The sequence below is a fragment of the Bradysia coprophila genome, unplaced genomic scaffold (assembly GCF_014529535.1).
Source record: "Bradysia coprophila strain Holo2 unplaced genomic scaffold, BU_Bcop_v1 contig_50, whole genome shotgun sequence".
NCBI lineage: Eukaryota > Metazoa > Arthropoda > Insecta > Diptera > Sciaridae > Bradysia > Bradysia coprophila.
In genome coordinates, this window is record NW_023503751.1 from 1,008,707 (window position 1) to 1,030,261 (window position 21,555).

The window sequence follows — 21,555 nt, forward strand, 5'->3', positions numbered from 1 at the left end:
GGCGAGGGCAGACCTAGTGTGTATCTCGGCCACCAGACATCGTAGAAAATCGAAATTGGTCCCAAAATGAAGGTATTAGTGCCCAATGACGAATGAAATTTTAAAATTAAATTTTTATTGAAAGGCCTGTCGTGCCAGACAACTCGAAAATTCGAAAATTCAACTTGTCTGGCACGACAGGCCTTTCAATAAAAATTTAATTTTAAAATTTCATTCGTCATTGGGCACTTATACCTTCATTTTGGGACCAATTTCGATTTTCTACGATGTCTGGTGGCCGAGATACACACTAGGTTTTAAGCCGTGGGGTTATGAGGGACTCAAAGTGCCGTGGTCTATGTGCATCTTTTCGATGTAAAATGTTGCGCGCATATATTTGAATATGGTGTCACGCTACAGTGTAGCCCAACACAATTTATTATGTTTTAACAAGAACTTGTGTCACATCACTGACCGGTGTTTTTTTTTTGCTTGTGATAACGAAGTATTTCAATACAAAAATACAAAGAGTCGAATGGGATAACCTTAGAATTACATAGTACATATCTTGTTCACATTCTAAATTATAAAGTAAATTTTCACGACTCTTTGAAAACAAATGTGTTGACCTTATGCAACTTGTTGCTAAAATCACGATAATAATTATAAATCTTTCCTATAACAAAATTGTTTTTAAATGTGGCAAACAGTGTTTGTTCTTTTTTGCTTGTGACATTGGCGCATCATTTAGCATTTCAATGCATTTTGGAATTCTCTTGACTTGAATTCAGTTACCTCCATGAGCTGCTAATCTTGAAATTACAGCAAAACAAATATTTAAAAAAAAAATTTGGTCATGAAACTAAACACTTCACTATCCACCATCATATCTCCAAGGCCGTTCAAAATGTCAATCATCATCCACAGAGAAGCCAAAACAACATCACTTTGAAGTTTTAATGAACGAATTTGTTTAAGTTGCCGCCATGTTTGTTTCTGTGGATGACACTCGGTTGTTTTGACCGTACGACGAAACAAACCTATCGTTATTATCCAACGTATCGCTGACGACGTTGGCCCAGAAGGGGAGAGAGTAGCAAAGCTCCAGGAAGTGTTTAACTAGTGGAAGAATATCATTATTTTGTTCCAATTTGATTGTGAGATCTGGTTAGCTATGATGACCGTACGTCGGAACGTAGTTAAAGTAAAAATATTATGAAATGTGAACGACATTCCTTTCAAATATAACACCAAATTTAAATTTATTGAATAGAAATACACACACGGCCCAGCAGCGGCCTCAGTCGAAGTACCCAACTTTGAAATTTGTCAACAACAATCTGTTCGGCCTTCGATTACCTCACCAATGAAACAAAAATTAGGAAAAACGTATGAAATTACTCGAGTTATATACAAAATGCACTTAGGGCTGAGTAGCCTTTCAATTCTAGGGCCCTAACTCACGGTCCACTCACCCGATTTTAATAAACGATTTTTTCCCGGATCGGTATCGCAAATACCAGTAATGAACATAGGCAAACACTTTGCCCACACCGTCTGCGTCGAATTCCATCAATTAGGGGGAGGGGGTCTACGATTTCGGACACTCCATACAAAATTGGGTCAAATTTGACCACTTTTGCGTGACGAGGGGGGAGCGGGGGGGTCTAAAACTGACCAAAAGTAGTGGACGTCATTTATGAATGACCCCTTACACACTGCATCGTAATCCTAAGGAACGGGTTGGCTCAGTGGTAACGTACTAGCCTTTCATTAAGAAAACTCGGACTTAATACCGGATAGGGCAAATTCTGTATAGGATTTTTCTTCAAAGTTCAGGATGAAAGTAATGTTCCTAGGCGTACTGAAGGTAGTTGAGGTGTTTGGTGCCCTCAACGAACTGTACACAGAAGAACGACATGTATAACGTCACCCATACACAATGAATTCTGTGTACAAGTATCTGAGTCTAACTTTAGGCGGAGATACAATTAGCACCAGATAAAAATCCTATAAGACTTGCTAAACTCCTAGGCGTGGTTCTGAATTCACGTTAGAGATGTTCGGGTCTGCCTTTTTTGGAAACCCGCCAGACCCGAGCCCACCCGAATTCAGACTTTCAAGACCCGCAATTTAACGACCCGAAACGACAAGAAACCCGCCCGAAATCAGAAACCCGAAAAAAATTCTAAATCTCAAATTGGCTCATAAATGAATTAGAAATTACACGGAATTAGTAGCGTCAACATATTTTTCATTGCAAGAAAAACATTGAACTGACTAACGAGATATTACATCCCATCTACCGGAAAATAGTCTCGCGCGTTTCTTTTTTAAACTTTTCAACGGTCATTTACTTCTTTCGGGTCAGCCAGATGTTGAAACCCGACCAGATCTGACCCGACTGAATTACAAACGCGCCAAACCAGAACCAGTTCGGGTCGGGTTTAAAAGTCGGGTTGACCGAAAATTCGGGCGACCCGCACATCTCTAATTCACGTAAAGCATGTGGTCTACACTCACCAACCCACACTTGCCCGCGTGGTGTTTCATGGCTAAATACCCCTTAACGGGAAGCCTACATACACCACCTACATAGCCATACACGAAGAACATGTGCACAATAGCTTCGATCTCACTGGACGAAGGTATTCATTGATATTGGTGTTTCGAACATGATGTGCTCGGATGGTAGTTACTTATTTCAAGAAATTGATGTGGAATCTTTTACTTCGGTAGTTTCAACAAACATTAATGTTTTTGTATGAAAATACACTCACGGAATTTTGAAAACCTACACACTTTCTGTTTTGCGGTTTAGGGGCCATTCACAAATTAAACACGCACCAAATTCGAAATTTCAGACCACCCTTTCCCCTTGCACGCAAAAATGTATGGAGAAAATTTCAAAAATGTGAATGGCCTCTTACTGGTTTTTTGTGAATTTTGCATGCATTTTTATATGGAGAAATCAAAAACTCGAGTAACACAGAAACACAAAAACAAAAAAATGTGTCGGTTTTCAAAATTCCGTGAGTGTAAGCAAAATTTCGTATTTACAGATAACTGAAATCGCCTACGTTAGTTAGTTAGTCTGTTCCATCGATATAATATACTGTAGATAAGGAGACACGAAGAACGAAATTTCGGAAATATAGCACACATACAAGTGCAAAACAAACGAATCACAACACAAAACGAAGAGAAAAACAAAATTGAGAAATGCAGAGTTTCAATTATTTTCAAATATTTGTATGACATTATTTCGCGCACTTTCTCAAAACGTAAGTTACGTTACACATACATCCATGTGATCTTTCCGCATAAAGTTAGTTTGACATTACTTATCTACCCTATATCGGTCTGTTCCTATGACAAAGGACGATTTCGTAACTCCTAAACGTTTCTATAGATTTTCCTGAAATTTTGGTTATAGACTAATATTGGCCCAAAAAAAAGAATGGAATTTTCAAAAGATGGAAAAAACTCATATCTTGGGAGCTGGAGCTCCCCAAAGTCTCCAGCTTCGGGTTATCTTCGACATGAGTGAGATGTTACAAGGTTGGTTCCTAAATTTTGGGATGACAGATAATTCCTCTGGCACTTCCTAACTTGGGAGCTGGAGCTCCCCAAAGTCTCCATACAAATGCCATATAAAAGTCAATTTATATGTGTGTGAGTTGTATATTTTGTTGCATGTTATTGATGGTAATGTGGTGAATGGTGTGTGTTGTTTTGGGATGTATTTCTTGTTGGGAATCGTTGGGATCATTAAGTATTAACTTCCACTAGGTCGGTTTCTAAATTTTGGGATGACAGATGATTCCTCTGGCACTTCCTAACTTCCATCGGATTTTTTGATGGATTCGGGTTATTTTCGACATTAGTGAGGTGTTCTAAAGTTGGTTCCTAAATTTTGGGGTGACAGATGATTCCTCTAGCACTTTTTAACTTCCATCGGATTTTTCGATGGATTTGGGTTATTTTCAATATAAGTGAGGTGTACCAAGATTGGTTTCTAGATTTTGCGATTCAGACTGATTTCTCTAGCATTTTTTAATTTCCATAAGGCTTTTTGATGTTGTCGAAATAACATACTTACAAAAGTGGTGATATCAGTCAAAAAACCCTTAAAGGGTAAATGTGACGCAAGTCCTTTATCTTACTTACAAAATAACTGATATCGCTGAGGGTGACGCATTGTGCGTCGTACGCATAAGTTTTATGAACAAAAAATTGACTCAAAAAATTTGTGAAATAAAATTTTGCAACAAGAATTTTGCGTCACAAGTGGCAGAGGATTCGGTTTTATTTCGTTTAGATTCTTTCAGTACATTTTTCAACCATTTTCCTAACAATACGTTCCTCAACATCTGCCACTTGTGACGCAAACTTCTTTCACAAATTTTTTGAGTCAATTTTTTGCTGATAAAACTTTTGCGTACGACGGACAATGCGTCACCCTCAGCGATATCAGTTATTTTGTAAGTAAGATAAAGGATTTCTTTGTTTTGTCTCGAATCGCCCAATTTTGGTTGATTTTATTGCCAAATATTTCGCCTACACATCGTAGGCATTATCAATGGCTAGAAACACAATCAAATTTCCTCACAATTAACATCACACGGGAATTAGAACAATTTTACCTTTTCATAATAATCTAATTCAGCCAACCCAATACATATTAGTAAATTAAAACAATAAAGTTTAATCTTAAATTTGATGCAGTTTAATTTTCTCTTGAATCCAGTCCATGAAATGTGGTACACTGGTATAAATACCTGGCGTATTCGTTCTGGCACAACCTATTCCGTACGAAACTATACCAATTTGATAGAATCGAAAATCAACAACTGGACGTCGAATTACAGACGCAATTGGCATCATCAAAGGACCACCTAAAAGAACATTAACACGAATACACTCAATGTGTGAACCATTTTCATGAGAATTGCACAAACCACTATCGCCTTGACAACCATCTTGGCCTCCGCTCAATCGACCGGCACAAATAACAGCATCACCAAACTGCACATCAGAAAGTAATTTGCCTTGTTTTCGATATTGTTCTTTACAATCGGCATTATCGAGAATTGGTAATTGCAATTCTTGTAAAACATTTGCAGATTCACCGCCCTCTTCAAGTCTTCCCCATCCAGCGAGAAATGGATTATAGTCAATGAATGAACGATTCCGAATCGAATGGTCGACTGGTAAACAGATTGGAATTATGCGCACTTAAAGACAAAAGAAAAATTAAAATCTTTACAACGTGCCACTCTAAGGGAAGTAGTAAGTAAAGTGGGACGTAATGGTGAATATTCGGGCGCTACATTTACATGTATTATGTGTTTCCATACATCGCTTGCACTAGCACGCGATAGCAAGAAAATTCGCGCTCTAATGTCAAGCGATTTGTAGAAATACATGTATTTGTAGCGCTAGAATATTCGCCATTACCTGACGTCCCAATCCACGCGTTTAGTGGTATGGTTTGTAGCGCTGCATAAAAAAGCGGTCGAATCCGATATTTTGAATTTTTGTACAGGTTTGCTAGGGTTGCTTCTTTTATATAGTTTTATCAACATTTTAATCAAATGAGTATGCCAATCGACAAAACTCCATACAAGATGCAAACCAAACAAAAACTGTCTCTTATTCGTTAAAAACAACGGAGATATCAACGTTTGAATGTGAATTACCATACAAAAATTCAAAATATCGGATTCGACCGCTTTTTTATGCAGCGCTACAAACCACACCACTAAACGCGTGAATATAATTACTGCTTGAGAGACCTAATTCAAAATTTTCTTTTGTCATACTTGACAGAAGCATAAAAGAAAATTTGTAATTCTTTCAAGTTTGACGGTATGACAAAAGAAAATTTTGAGTTAGGTCTCCTTCGCGTTGCTATGAGTGTAACTAGAGTAAGACTTACGCGTCATGTTCACGTCTCGTTCAAGGTATATTATAGCGATATCATTGGTTTTATCATGCCTATTATATTCGGGATGTCGTTCTGCGCGTATCACATTAACATCTTCCACAACTCCATCAGTCGTTGAACTGATGTCATGTTCTCCCAACCGTGCAAAGGATCTTCAAATTTAAATAAAAAGACAATTGAACCAAGTTGTCCGAATAGTTAGACATGAGTGCGAATAGGAAGGACACTAATTAAAAACCGAATTTTTTAGGCCCGTCATCGGGATCTGACAGGAAAAATTCCCAAAATTTTTCGCGAAAATTCACTAAAAAGAGTAAAGAAAATCTCACGTTTGCTGCTATCCATTGTATTCGTACATGGCATCTTTTGCTAGTCAAGGCATAAATGAACACTGAATTGCTACTCGATACAATAACTAATATTTTGTCTTTGTTTTGTCGCGACAAAACTAAGACACCCCGATATTATAAGTCTGCAAGAGGACATTCAATCTAGTACAAATAATAGCGAAGTGTCTAAATTATGTCGAAAAATATCTGTGTTTTTGTCACGACAAAACAAAGAAAAAACTTTTATTATTGCATCGAGTAGCAATTGCTTTACTGGTTCATTTATTCCTCGGCGAACTAAAGATACTGACTGAAAACAATAAGAAGCAATGATTGTGAGTTTTTCTTGATTTTTTTTTTGAGTGCACATTACAATGTAGACAGGATACAGTGGGCAGCTGTAAGCACGTGGCGTGTTGTTATCAATGACCCTCCTGGTATGAAATAGAAAGTTATTTATTGTAAACAAACGTAAGCTTCCATTCTCTCGTACCGCATTTCGTATACACTTCGCCCACGTTGTTTCTGTATCCGATCAATACCATCCAAGGGTATTTACCTGAATTTTTAAATATATTCAATGCTCAAATTCGACAGATTCGAAAATGCGTTTTACCTGGTTTGGCTGGATTTCCGCCAACAATCTGATGAAATTCCTTTACGCTTGAGTAACCACATCCTTCTTCTGTCGTAATCAATCGTCCCCGAATATTCGGATCATTCTTAAAGATAGCAGTCGGAGCTATTGGCGGTCGCCTTGATTTGGATGTTTGAAGTGGTGGTTGAGTTGAAATTTCGATTGGAATTTCTTCCGACTGATGTGGGAATAGTTGTGGTTGCGGCTGAGGCTGTGGGAATAGTTGAGGTTGCGGCTGAGACTGTAAGAATAGTTGAGGTTGAGGCTGAGGCTGTGGGAATAGTTGAGGTTGCGGCTGAGGCTGAGGGAATAGTTGAGGTTGCGGCTGAGGCTGCGGGACTGGTTGATACGTACATATACCATGTTCAACATCATCACATCGTGCAGTACCAGTTGCAAATAATTCTTTATGAACAAGTTAACCGATTAGATTCAAATGATATCTCCAGTTAAAAACGTTTAGGAATGCGGAACATTACTAGGTAACTATTCAGTGTTACAAACAGGCTGAAGAAGTGATGAAAAACGAAAGTCTCGAAAATTCGGAAGAGACAGTCTCACGTCTCAAATCACAAAAGATGTCAGACCGAGAGACTGACTCATCAATGTGCAGCTTGAATAGCGTTGGCCGGGCTGTTTCCGTAAACTGCATTTTAGCCGAGAGTCTCTCCTGGCAACACTTTTGAGTACAGAAACTACGATATTACAAAGAGGTAATCGAATACTTAACAATCTTTAGGTCGTTCTATAGCTCCAAATATCAAATATATTTGTGTGAACAAAACCCCAGCTAAAACCATTACGTTCACCTTCCATCGACGGAACAAAAAACAATGGCAGAAGCAAACCTTCTACTACTAGAAGAAAACGATGACGATTTGGATGCCGACTTAAATCCTATTGTCGCAGCTCCATTAGTCTCTGGTTTCTTCAGATTGTAGCTCTGTTCGCCACCGCTGGCATAAGAGCTGGCAACTCAAAATTTAACCATTTAGTTGGTAAATTGGATCCAGATATTCTGTCCTCTGTGAGTGACATAGCTAAAAATCCTCCAGCATTTAACAAGTACGACGCACTGAAAGTGAAGGATACAGACGACATTGTCCTTATAGCAGTCGATCTGGATCAAGCACAAACAATGCTACAGCAGTAGAACGAAGAATCGAGCAAAGTGGGTTTAAAGATGAACTTATCGAAAACGAAGGTCATGACGAACATCGACGACAACAGAGAAATTAAAATTGGAGACACAGTGATTGAAAGAGAAATGTAAATTGTTAACTTTGGAATGCGATTAAACACATTTTTCACGTATTTTGCCACTTGTGGTTACGAACATCATTATTCATGTATTTTGCATGCATTTTTCACCAACTGTGTATTAGCCTTTAGCTTTGTTTATATACTTTACACTATTCGTACGGGTCCCCTCTTATGTCTTGGTTTAAAAAATTGACATCACTAAAAAAATGATCGAAGGTTTGAGACGTGTAAAATTGAAGTGGAACTAACCTTCTGCGCTGACTGTTTTGGCAATAATAAATGTGATCAGCAAAACTGTGTTCACTGCTGAGAACAATATGTTCATTTTGAGACAATTTCGAAGTGTAGCACTGTGTGATAACTTTTTTCACCAAATCACATGAAATGCGGCCGCTTCAAACTTTTTTGTAAATTGTAAAGCAAATTTTACTGTTCAAACAATCGAATAAAATGTTTTTCGAAATATGCGAAATCGAACGAGAAGAAGAAACGTTGAGATGAACTTAACGGTATAATCTTGATCAGGAATCATTATATTATATGGCTGACTGCATGAATAAGTGCTGAAAATAATTCGCGTTGATATTTTGAAAATAATATGCATATGTCTATTGCACGGTGGGGTTGAACAAAACTCAAATAGAGTCGCGACACCACCTCTGATTTTTTTATATATTTTTATTGAGGGACTCGAGTACTGTAAGGAACCACGTTCAGTTCGCAAATTTTTCCAGCCGTTTCGGAGAACCGGCACTCATGGCCGTGCGGGACCGACGAGTCAATTTGAATACAGATTGTTATCGAAACGGATCGAGGGACTAATTCTAAGCTAATTCGTATTGAAATGGCTCCCCCCGACAACTTGACCACGTAGCCACAGCCAGCTAAAGTCGAAAATTCGACATCTTTGAATGGTCCAAGACGAAGAAAGTTTGAAACTCTTTGAATGGCGATATTGGTAGAGGATTCCATGCTCTATTAAACGCCGAGAATGGATTTTACAAAATTTGTCTGAATTGTACACTATTTGAAAAATTTTATTTTCACCATACGAGGCCACTTTTGGACTCCTCTGAATTACATAGGTAGACCCATCTTGCAACAAAACAATAATGCCTGATCAGCCTGCAGTCTAAGCTTTACAACGATACCACACTTGCCATACCAGCCTCACAACAAGTATCTGTTACGACATTTTGTTTGCAGCAAGGTCACTCTACGACGAAATTTTCAATTTATTATCTATCTTCAAGTGCCATTTCCTTTAGAATGAGTGGAATTGTTATAAATAAGTGGTAAAAGTTATTTGAAGCAAGTCTTACATTAATTTCGTGTATCTGGAGTCGGTTAAAAATAATCGCGACTCTATTTAAGTTTTGTTCAACCCCACCGTGTATTGATTTCAAGTCGCTTAAACGGCTTAAACACGATAATTAAAACGACTGGTTTGTTGTGCGTATACGTATGAGTCTGTATATGAACTAGAACTATATTTTTAGTTCCGTACGAAGTACTGGGGGCTTATAAGAACACCATGCCGTTTGTAACATGAAGAATTCGAAGCAGACGGTAAATGCAAAGCATTTGGATACTAGAATGATACTAGATCATTGGATTACTAAATCCAACTTACCCCTTTAAACCAATGATCTAGAAATCATGCACGAATCGAACTAGTCATATAATAACACCATGAACAGAAGGTATTAAAAAACATAGCTAACGCCGACCCGTACGAAACACCTATTCGTATCAAAAGCCTACCATGTGAAACTATAAAGTGTCCATTCCACTCAACAAAGAGTACTCCGTGAGAGAGCCGTGAGAGAGCGAGCTGTCAAATAAACAAAGGAAAAATTTAAAAAATTCAATTTTATCTCTCACACGGAGTACTTTCTTGGTAAGAGGAAACTAAGCATAAATCTCACTCACTTAAAAGAATGAATCTACTGAAAAGCTATGATCACTTTAAAGTCACACTTTTCCTTATTATCATGCATAAAGAAATTGCCGGAGGCCACTGGACTACCAGACGTAGCAAATATAAAATAGTTTATATGAAACTGTTCCATTGCATTTGTAGCGTTTTAAGAAATTTCTACATTGAGACCATATACAAACATTGAGAAAATATCGAAAATATCATAAATTCAGTTCATTGTTTTCCTCGAACGTGTCAATATAGTTTCGAAAATAATTCTTCTTCGTCCGGGCAGATTTTTTAGGCCTTCGATTTCTCTCTTCAGTCCAGGGCATTGCATGATACGTTCTGATGTTTGGTCTTCTTTTTCACAGAACTTGCAAAGTGGGGAGGACACCAATTTCATTCGATGCAAATGTTGGTAAAGCAGATCGTGTCCCGTTAGTTTTCGAAAGTTTGCAACATGCCTAACATTCGATCGCACAATTTTCGGGTTGAACATCGACCATGCTTTCCCTTCGGACAATTTGGTATTGCGTTTCGTGATTGCATTTCGTACAGTCTGCTTGATCAATGTTTTGCTCGCGTTGGACTCCATGTTGCGTAATTTTGATTGCTTGTTATTCGTGAACTTTCGAACTTTATTCGGCAAATTTAACTCGTATTTCCGGTGTAATTGTTCGATTTTATTCACAAATGAATATTACGATTTAAGGCGTATCTGTGGGAGATATAATCGAAAATGGATACGAAAGTGATTGTATTGCCGAGCCCTTGGACAATGAAGAATGTAATGAAAATATTAGACGGTTCATGGAAAAAATCCGTCAACTTCTGTGGCAGCAACACACACCTTGTTCCCGATCGCTTTCGTATGAGATCTAATGTCTAATTATCACGCGTTTTTAGCCCCGTACGAAGTACAAAGGGGCTTATAGGATTACGATGCCGTGTGTAATTGATGGAATTCGAAGCAGACGGTAAGGGCAAAGTGTTTGCCTATGTTCATAGATGACGAATCCGCAATAAAAATTTTGTCTGTCCGTCTGTCCGTCACGTCGATATCTTGAGTAAATCAAATCCGATTTCAAAAATCACTGAAAGGTAGTTAAAATAGTGAGGCTAAGTTCGAAGAGTGAGGCATATTCGGGTCGGCCTTTCGTGAGTTAGGGCCACCTAAGTGTTTTAAGGTCTTTTGGTGATATTTATGGCAAAATAAACGATATAAATGAAACGGCAAACGATAGGTATTGTCGATACCAATTCAGGAAAAAAAGTTTTTTAAAATCGGGTGAATGGACCGTGAGTTAGGGCCTTAGAAGTGAAAGGCTACTCGGCCCTATGTGTATTTTGCATATAACTCGAGTAATTTCATCCGTTTTTCGTAATTTTAGTTTCATTTGGAAGTAAATCGAAGGCCGAATAGAATGCTGTTAAAAAAAATTTGGTCCTTGGACTAAGGCCGCTTCTAGGGCCCTATGTGTATTTTGCCTATAACTCGAGTAAATTTCATCCGTTCTTCCGAATTTTTGTTTCATTTGGATGGTAATCGAGCACCGAATCGAATGTTGTTGAAAAATAATTAAATTTTGGTCCTCGGACTAAGGCCGGTACTAGGGTCCTATGTGTATTTTACATACAACTCGAGTAAATTTCATCCGTTTTTCGTAATTTTAGTTTCATTTGGAAGGTAATCGAAGGCCGAATAGAATGCTGTTGAAAAAAAAATTGGGTCTTAGACTAAGGCCGCTTCTAGGGCCCTATGTGTATTTTACCCATAACTAGAGTAAATTTCGTCCGTTCTGCCGAATTTTTGTTTCATTTGGAAGGTAATCGAAGGCCGAATAGAATGTTGTTGAAAAAAAAAAAATTTGGGTCCTTGGCCTAAGGCCGCTACTAGGGCCCTATGTGTATTTCACATATAACTCGAGTAAATTTCATCCGTTTTTCGTAATTTTTGTTTCATTTGAAAGATAATCGAACACCGAATAGAATGTTGTTGAAAAAAAAATTAAATTTGGATCCTTGGACTAAGGTCGCTACTAGGGCCCTATATGTATGTATACTCAATAAATTAAAATTTTAGAGCTATTTGAAACTTTTGTTACATTTTTTATGCGCTATGTGCAATTTCTAAGATGTACACATTTCATAATAATTTGACTTCAACTATGTTTACGGGTGCAATAGGTCTACGGTCAAAGTAGGGTGACAGACGCACTATACTAGGGACAATAGATATACGAGTTCGTACGGGGCTCAGTCGCAGCAAACGCTCCGACTGTTCTGATGGCTCGTTTTTTTCTGGTTTTACGCTCTTAACATTTTTTTTGCAAATCTTTTCGTCTTCAAAAGTCTATAATCGAACATATTGGACTAAAGTGTTTTCCACGGAAGCATGTTCGCGCATTTAATTTTGGGAACGACAACTTGATTGTTCGTTAATTCGCTTTTGGCGATTGCTAACTAAAGGAACAATGGACATCTTTTGTTTGATTGATTGGAACTGGTGTTGGAAAACTCTCTAAGTGGGGAAAAAACTAAAACAAAAAGCTTTGTCATTGCTTGCAGCACTTGATGTAAGAGCATTTTAAAATTTGAAGTAAATATTTCGACTAGAACAAACAATGTATCATCTTTCGCAATAAGCGACATTAGACGAACACTTGATGCTAGTGTCGTCTGGCTCTACGTATCAAAAATTGTGTTCTCATTGCTTTTTTGTGACATAAACTTGATCTATCTTGAAAAATACTGATTTTGGTAGAAATTTCGATTTATTGTTTGGCTTACATTTTATGCGCACTTTCACGCGGGGAGGTGCTTACGAAAAACGGACAAAAGCGTGTGAGGGGGTAGGACGGTGTCGAAAAATCCTAATTTGCCGCGTGCGTAATTTATGAATGGCCCCTTAGCACTACAACTAATGAAATTTATTATGTGTGCACACTTAACACAAACTTGTCAGAGTACCTATCGAGTAGAATGTGTATACAGAATAAATTTTGATAAGAAGTAGCATAGGATCCACGCACATTATTCACATGACAAAGAATGCTAAGAGACAACTGCGATTATACGCTATGTTTTTATCGAACTTTCATGCTACAGCACATCTGATTCCGGTTATATATGGCCACTCTAAAGTTCAATACTTTCTTTGTCATAAGATTACGCAATTGTCTGCAATTATGCACTTTGAGCTTGGTGCAGTCTTTTCGTTATTATCATGTCCGGAGGGATAGCGGAGGACTTGACGCAGTCTAACTTCCAAAAAAAGAACGAAGAAATTTTTTTGAGACGCGGCAACTATATATAGGCGAGAATTTAGGTTTCTTTCCTTTGGCCTGTATCACCACAAATCCTATTCTATCTTATTCGCCCTTCAAATACGAGCAAAACGAGCTATCACTCGACTATGTAACTTTAAAATTGCCGGAGATACATCGTTTTGAAGTTGGTCATTTTGATAGAAAATGCACCAAATTAACGTTTTCCAAATAATCAAAATCTTTCAACTTACTCTGTATGTTTCTATCTATCTATCTATCTATCGACGGTCGATCTCGGAAACTAGTCAGCCAATCTCCATGAAATTTTGCAGGAACCTCAGGGTGGGCATAAAAATGAAAATGTGATACGCCACTACCCCAGGAAAAACCAGAATTTTGTTTTATTGGCCTCGAAGTGGTTTCTGAGTGTGGTTTTCGAGGGTCGGGAACGCGTTTTCGGCTGTAGCTTAGCTGTATTGAAATCTACAGAGGCGTGCGACCCATCAAATGAAAGGTATTCGTAACACGATTCGAACAAAAAAATAATTAAAAAAATCGGGGCAGATTCGTTTGAGCTAGAGTGATTAGAGTGACCAAATTTTGAGCTACTCGAGCGTAGGATGAAAGGACTAATATTTTTGCGATTATGAGAGATAGAGAGTTAATTTCTTCGGCAAAGTCTCAGAGTTTTACGAGTAGAACAGAGGGGCATATGTGAAAAATGTCGAAAGTTGGAAATGGGTGGGTCAATTATGTTTTTAGAGGTATTTCTTGAATGGTGGCAGATAGAGAGTTACTTTCTTCGGCAAAGTCTCAGAGTTTTACGAGTAGAACAGAGGGGCATATGTGAAAAATGTCGAAAGTTGGAAATGGGTGGGTCAATTAGGGTTTTAGAGATATTTCTTGAATGGTGGCAGATTTTCGTCAAATTTCGAATTTCGTCAAATTTTCGATTTTCGTCAAATTTTCGATTTTCGTCAAATTTTCGATTTTCGTCAAATTTTCGATTTTCGTCAAATTTTCGAATTTCGTCAAATTTTCGAATTTCGTCAAATTTTCGAATTTCGTCAAATTTTCGAATTTCGTCAAATTTTCGAATTTCGTCAAATTTTCAAATTTCGTCAAATTTTCGAATTTCGTCAAATTTTCGAATTTCGTCAATTTTCGTCAAATTTTCGAATTTCGTCAAATTTTCGAATTTCGTCAAATTTTCGAATTTCGTCAAATTTTCGAATTTCGTCAAATTTTCGAATTTCGTCAAATTTTCGAATTTCGTCAAATTTTCGAAATAAAACTGTAAACTGTTATAAAAAGCAGTGTTGACTACACTTCTAAAACGACTGATATCCCAACAAAAATCTCTTCGAGAAAAGTGAAACGCAGTCTTTGAAATACAATTTCTAAAATGAATGATATCGCTAGAGTTGACGCTTTCAGCTTCGTTACGCAAAAATTAAATTTTACACCCAATTAGTTCAAACAAGCTGGCTTAGGTTTTCTCATCATCTGCCAAATAATTTTTACAAAAAAAAAATTAGACGTAACAACTAAAATTGAACCAAAAAAATCTGCGTCGCATCTGGCAGATAAATTTTCTTGCTGGTCTGTTCCTGAACATTTACCACTTTGCGACGCAGATTTTTTTGGATTGGCAACTCCCAATGGTAAGTCGTTGGAAGTTGAAGCACCGGACAACGTATCTTAATAAATTAAAGAAATGTAAAAAAAACTTGCCGGAAGTCTGAAGTCAAAGGACCTACACGTAACCTAGAAAACACGGAACATGGAACTGAACGGCGCACAATTACTTTATTCGAGAGCGATCGATTGTCATTTGTGGCAAAAGTTTTAACTAAACCGACGAAGAAAGCATCCGACGTGTGGACACGATACAAGCAAAAACGATGAACACGGAAAAAAGCCGGCACCAAGAACAGCAATCGACAAATAACACACTTTGTGGCTCAGTCACAGCAAACGCTCCGACTGTAACCTTGTTTTTCTAAATGTCATTGCAAAATTACCACTAAGGCTGCTAATGGTATTATTGGTATCAAAGAACTACTCTATTTGACATGGTAAAACCTCTATAGGGCGTTCCATTTCGGATATAGTTCACTTTTATGCCGTGGGACATCATACAAAAAATGAGTTACGTGTTCACTTTCGGTATTTTTTATATGAAGATGCCGTGGGACACACTTGAACCATCTCCGAAATGGAACACTCTATTACCCTGGTAGGTGCTTTGGTATAGTTTGTATAGCTTTTTTGAAATGTCAACGAGAATTTTCGTTTTCATTTTTGCGTGTAATTCAATCCTATCCTATGTGCAATTTCTAAGATGTAAACATTTTATAAGACTTTTACTATGTTTACGGGTTATTAAGACACCTTCCAGTCACATCAGGCATAGTTTTAAATATTCCTTTCTTTCTTTAAAGGAAGGCAGAATACGATAATTGCAATCACAACGCGGAAACCTTTTTTGGGTTTACTAAAATCGACACTGGCAAATATAGATTTAGCATTTTCTATTACTATTCATCATATCCAATTTTGTCATAATACGGAATTTATTTGAGCTCTTTTTAATTTATTATTTTTATTGTTGCACGCGTCGCGAATATCGCAATATTAGCATTCGCAATAAATATTGAAGAGAATATTTTGGAACAAAAAATATTATTTAATAAAATAGTCAATATTTCTAAATTTACTATTTTAAATTCTAATATTAAACTGCGGATACAAATCCAATTGTTAATGATGTCATGTAAATTTGTCATGGCCAAGGTTTAACGAGGAGTACCGCACCCCTTGGACTAAATTGGCACCTCGAGTGGAAATAGAAAATTCTGGGCCGCTACAATAGCCCTCCTGTGTTCAGTCTAGAGTTACACGCAATAAAATAATCCAAAATTATCGATGAATCACAATATCTGTTGAGAAACCCCAAGAAATTCGACAAAAAATCGAAATTCAAAAATGTTGTATGAGAAGGGATCAGCTCAGACCTTGCGGTGTGGTTTTTTTGTAGGGATACTACCCCCCTTTACTACCAGTAACGCTAATTTTTTGGGTACCCTTTCATACAACTTTTTCTTGCTTGTGGATCACCGTGCATAGTCCAAGAAGTGCGGCACCCCTCCTCAGACGCCCGATGTAAAGAAAGCATTATGCTCAAAACAAACGAGGCATTGAAAACGTGTTTTGGTCCTAGTTTTCATTGACAGATGCAGCAGTCGCGATTTTGAATAGAAAAAGTTCTAACTTCATTTGACTGTTTCGAAAATTTCGTCATGAAAAATAGGACCAAAACACGTTTTCAATGCCTCGTTTGTTTTGAACATTACGTAAAATAATTCCGAGAAAGGGCTTATGGGAGATTAGTTTCGCATTTCAAAATTTGAGTTTTGAGAAAATTATTATTGCGCTGAATAATTGCGAAGAAATTGCGCCGGCTCTCTATTCTCTCAATTTATTTCATCTGTCAAAATTTTGTACAAATAAATGTCTTTCTTATATCCATCAAACATTTAAAGTGTTTTGTTTTTCTTAAAAATAGGTAATTCCTCTAGATAGCTCTAGATTTGCGAGTAGAGCGACCTCGATGCAAAACTTTTTCATCAATAATGCTTGTAAAGCATAAAGTATGGCATATTTGGTATCGTTGTCAAGCTGAGACCCCAGGCTACCATATAAGCAACCAAATTGACGGCAAATACACTTACCAGTAAGGTATTGAAGCGTCCAAAGTTCACCGAGGGTAGCCTAAAAGTGCAATTTCTGACAATGTAACAGAAAACTTCGATTCAAAAATAATTTTTTTGCTGTTCAAAAGGGTTTAAAAAACTTGTCTGGGATCATCATTCAAAGGCTTCCCCGGTTGCTTTGTAAAGGAGATATCAGTCTTTTAAAATGGTGAAATTTTTACTTTGAGCTACTCGATGAAGAAATTATCGAGAGCCATAATTTTTACACTGTAAATCTTAGAATTTGTCCCTCTACCAATTCCAATGTAAATCTTAATCCTCACAGTTTCACAAGGCCTGGCTGACGCTGGTGCTGGTTCTCAGGAACAGCTAAGGGGATTTTGCTAAAACTTGTTTACTTGAATAGCACTTCCCTCCCCCAACTCACTTATGAAAAAAACCTGGATGTTGACTTGCACGTTTATTTAAAATTTTTAGGTCTCACCGTGTAAGGAAAACCCATAGATGTTACCTCTTTCGAGGTTGTGAATATAATGATTTATTTCTATAAGGTCTACAGTATAAAGGCGGTTCAAAGCCAGCTCGATTATATCCAATTCAAATGAGTACTGTGTCACCACAGATACTTCCCCCCAAAATTTATTTTTTTATTCTGAAACGTCCAACAATTCTTCTTCCGTTTCAATGGAGAAATCAACTGGTCCAGTGTCATTGTCCAAATCGATCATATCGCACCATTGGTTGGTTGAATGAATTCGTTCGTTATCATCGGTTCGTTGGATCCATTTTCAATTGATGTCGAGTTTCCATTCCCTATCGGTGTTGAACTTCGTGCAATATAGTCTACAGGCGTTGACTGTTCGGGTTTATCAGAATTTTGATCAATTCTTTCTTGAAGCTTGGGTGGCAAAATTGGTTGTGGCTGCAGTGGCGGTAATATTTGGTCTGGTTGCTGTGGCAGTAAAATTGGCTGTGGCTGCTGCGACGGTGAAGTTGCTGGTACAGAAAATTTCTCAAGACGTCGTTGTACTCGATTTTTTCCAGAAGGTGGTGCTATGTAGGCACATACAGATGGTCCAGGGCAGTCAGCGTTGGTAATGGCAGGGCGATGCAGCCGATGCTTCATGTATTTTTTTTCTTCAAATATTGACGATTTAAGAATAATTTGATTTAATGAAATCGCCAAATTAATGGTACGTAATCTTTGGCACTTCCAAATAATGTACTCTTTTGGAGTCTTTTCTTGTTCCGACTTACGTATTCTTTTGTACTCTTTTTCAAGTTGGAAATGATATCTATTTGAAATTTGCGATCTGGTATACCCCTCCAGAGCGAAGCGTAATTTTCATACCAATTTTAGATGATCTAATACGTTGAAGAGAAAAAATGCATATTACTAGGCTGCAACGGAGTAACAGCGATACTAACTTAAAAACTCATTTTAATTATAAGTCATTTTTTCATTTTTCCAATTGATGTATTTTCTCATTTAACAAATTGTCCCACGAAATGCACATAAATTGCCATCGGAAATCGGGCCCATCACACCGAATGTGCCTTGACTTCCGCACATTTAATGGCTATTTTTTCTCACTAGCAGGAAGTTTTTCACATTTTTTTGGTGCAAATTCGTCACACGAAATGTACACCGAATGTACATTACTTGTTCAATTGATGTGGTCCAGTAATCTATACTGTAATTGGTGCTGAAATTAATCCATTCTTATTCTACTCTACATTTCAAAAAAGCGGAAAAAAACGAAAGAAAATATTCGTCGATTTGGGGTGGACTTTTACTAAGGTCGCTCCAACCCTTTGCAGTGAAACTTATCCAAGTATGTTTTTCCATGACATGGTACTACAGACGCTAGGCTCTCGCCCCATACATACCATGTCTCGGACTTATGTCACTGCAACAAAATAAAGTTCACCAACCGTAGTTCTACGTTTTACTCACAACAGTTCAACGAATCGAATGAGCTATAACTCCTCAATAATATCCGGGACCCCTTGTCCCAAAGTTGTTCGAAGCTTGTGTGGCTAGTGTGAGGTGATCAAAAACCCTATTTGCCCCGGAAGTACATGCAATTACCTTTCTAATGACATCCCACACGTACGGCTCGTGTAGGTGGAGTAATTTTTGTAAGAAAAGTGCAAGTTTTCGGTTTTTGATGACCACTTACCAGCCACACAAGCTTCGAAGAATTTTTTTGAAAGTGGTTTTGGGTTCTGGTGTCGGATACCTTTCTAGGCACATATAAAAAATTCCAATAGAAAATGTGTCCGATTTCGGTCTTCTGTTTTTCAGAAGAATCCCTCGCACCCAATAATTTGTACAAGAGATGTACATACACCGAAGCACAAACCTGGCACTCGTTAATTTGTACATAAGATGTACAACTAAATCACATCACAAACTTTAATATACATTAAGTTCTCATTAAATGTCCAAAAAAATAAAGAGCAAACGTTTACGTACATAAAATGTACATTACTAGTGAGCACCACCTCGAATATAATCAAAGAAACAATTTATCTCACTTGACAAGATTACTATTTGTTAACTAATTGGGTGTTAACATAACAGAACGCGAAAATTTAACATATTTTCGTCTGACAAGCGGTATATAAAGAGATGAAAAATAAGCTTCAAATCACTTGGAATTTTTCGTTTGATCAGATCTTACTGAAACACTGTACGGTCCTACAGTTACAATAATGGTTTTTCGAAAAATACTGTTGACTTTAAGTATTTGCTTATTGGTAAGTAAGATGGAAGCTCGCCTGGACGTCATACAATGGATTGAGTCGAACAGAATAACGAACTGGGGTGACTGGGGTGGAGCCGACTTTTGTCCAGAAGGAAGTTATGTTACCGGTTTCGACTTAAAGGTAGAAGGTAACCAAGGAGGTGACGATGACACAGCACTGAACTCAGTAAAGCTTATATGTACCAGTTTAAAAGGAATCTTTCAGAAAGACATTGTCAGTAGTGAAGGTGGTTGGGGCGAGTACAGAGGACGTAAATATTGTCCTAATGGACTTGGCAATGGTTTTGAACTTAGATCGGAATCTAGTCAAGGTGGTCGTGGTGACGATACAGCTGCTGTGGATTTTAACTTAATCTGTGCTAACAACGATGGTACTAGTGCGAATATCAGAGGAGGGGAGATTGTAACTTTCGGTGAATGGAGAACCACAAACAGAATGTGTCCACCGGAGACAGCTATTTGCGGAATTCGTACTCAGGTTGAACGGTCTCAAGGTGGCAAAGGCGATGACACTGCATTGAACAATGTTGATTTAGCCTGCTGTCGCGTACCACATCCCGCAAATGCATGTGAATTACAGAGAGGACACTGGGAAACTGTAATCGGATGCCATCAAGGAATTTCGCAATGCAATGTAAAATTCAAAAGTGGACTCACAACATCTTCTCAAACGACAAATACCTTATCGGAATCTACAAAGTTAGCTGAAAAACTGGGACTTAGTATGAGCTCCGAGGCATCAATCGGTATCTTAAAATCTCGGCTAGAATCAAATGTCGAAATTGCAAAAGAAAAATTTAATGAGAAAACATTGCAGACCATCATTAGTCAAACGGATACTTTTGAAATGGAATGGTCGTTTCAAATAAATTGTGTTGGCACAGCACAGGAGCTGGTTTTGGTTTGTGGTCCGTTTAAAGTTAAAACAAAAGAGTATCGCTGTGTATCCGACTGAAGATACAAATTCAAATTAATGGCTTGGGTAAACTTAATTTTGTTTAAATTTAGTTAACCTGTCTAACGTGAAGCAGTTGATGAAGAATAAACGCAAAAAAATAGCCACAATCTACCAGAATTGTTATTCCCTATACTCATACTCCATTTCAGAGATGCTGTTCTTTCCATGACATCAACGACCCTGGTTTGTTGTCGAATCCATTGATTCGTCATTCTGTCTCTGAGTGTTATTCCAAGCATACTCCGATCCATGGCTCTTTGTGTCACTCTCAATTTATCTTCGGATGCTTTCGTTAAAGTCAACGTTTCCGCTCCATAAGTGAGCACTGGAAGGACACAAGTGTCGAAAACTTTGCGTTTCAGACTATTATTCATTTTGCTTTTGAAAATGAGTCTGAGTTTTCCGAACGCTGCCCATGCAAGACCAATCCTACGTCTTATTTCTGCAGTCTGGTTGTCCAGACCTAACTTCAGTTTATGTACTAGATATACGTAGCTGTCGACTCGTTCAATGACAGTGTCACCAATTTTGATTTCTCTATCGCACCCGGTGTTGGTCATGACGATGGTGTCGATAAGTTCATCTTGAGGCCAACTTTGCTTGCCTCTTCACTTAACTGTTGTAGCATAAGCTGAGCCTGACCTAGATTCGCTGCTATCGGTACAATGTCATCAGCGAAGCGGAGATTGCTCAGGTACTCTCCATTTATCTTTATTCCCATTTTACTCCAGTTTAACTTCCTAAAAACACTCTGCAGAA

At 37.8% G+C, this 21,555-nt stretch overlaps 2 protein-coding genes across 2 annotated transcripts; one reads left to right on the top strand and one right to left on the bottom strand.

Annotated features, from left to right (window-relative positions):
- Nucleotides 1-4,629: 4,629 nt before the first annotated feature.
- On the bottom strand, nt 4,630-8,647 carry LOC119082934 (venom protease-like). The gene is made up of 7 exons (XM_037192590.1): nt 8,408-8,647; nt 6,875-7,300; nt 6,752-6,817; nt 6,632-6,692; nt 5,921-6,081; nt 4,941-5,216; nt 4,630-4,877 (listed from the first exon to the last, which is right to left on the bottom strand). Exons 1-7 carry the CDS (start codon nt 8,481-8,483, stop codon nt 4,693-4,695), a joined length of 1,251 nt encoding a protein of 416 aa, XP_037048485.1. The 5' UTR covers nt 8,484-8,647; the 3' UTR covers nt 4,630-4,692.
- An 11,138-nt stretch (nt 8,648-19,785) lies between these two features.
- Nucleotides 19,786-20,800, top strand: LOC119082876. The gene has a single exon (XM_037192537.1). The coding sequence runs from the start codon at nt 19,786-19,788 to the stop codon at nt 20,791-20,793; it is 1,008 nt and encodes a 335-aa protein (XP_037048432.1). The 3' UTR covers nt 20,794-20,800.
- The last annotated feature ends 755 nt before the right edge of the window (nt 20,801-21,555 follow it).

What these genes read in the sequence shown, in the direction of transcription:
- LOC119082934 (XM_037192590.1), bottom strand. Translation starts at nt 8,483, where the DNA reads ATGAACATATTGTTCTCAGCAGTGAACACAGTTTTGCTGATCACATTT. An exon ending in CACTGTATCCTGTCTACATT is followed by an intron (nt 6,082 to 6,631) that starts GTAATGTGCACT and finishes TTAAATTTGAAG; the next exon opens with ATCCTTTGCACGGTTGGGAG. An exon ending in TGGTTGTCAAGGCGATAGTG is followed by an intron (nt 4,878 to 4,940) that starts GTTTGTGCAATT and finishes ATGTTCTTTTAG; the next exon opens with GTGGTCCTTTGATGATGCCA.
- LOC119082876 (XM_037192537.1), top strand. Translation starts at nt 19,786, where the DNA reads ATGGTTTTTCGAAAAATACTGTTGACTTTAAGTATTTGCTTATTGGTA.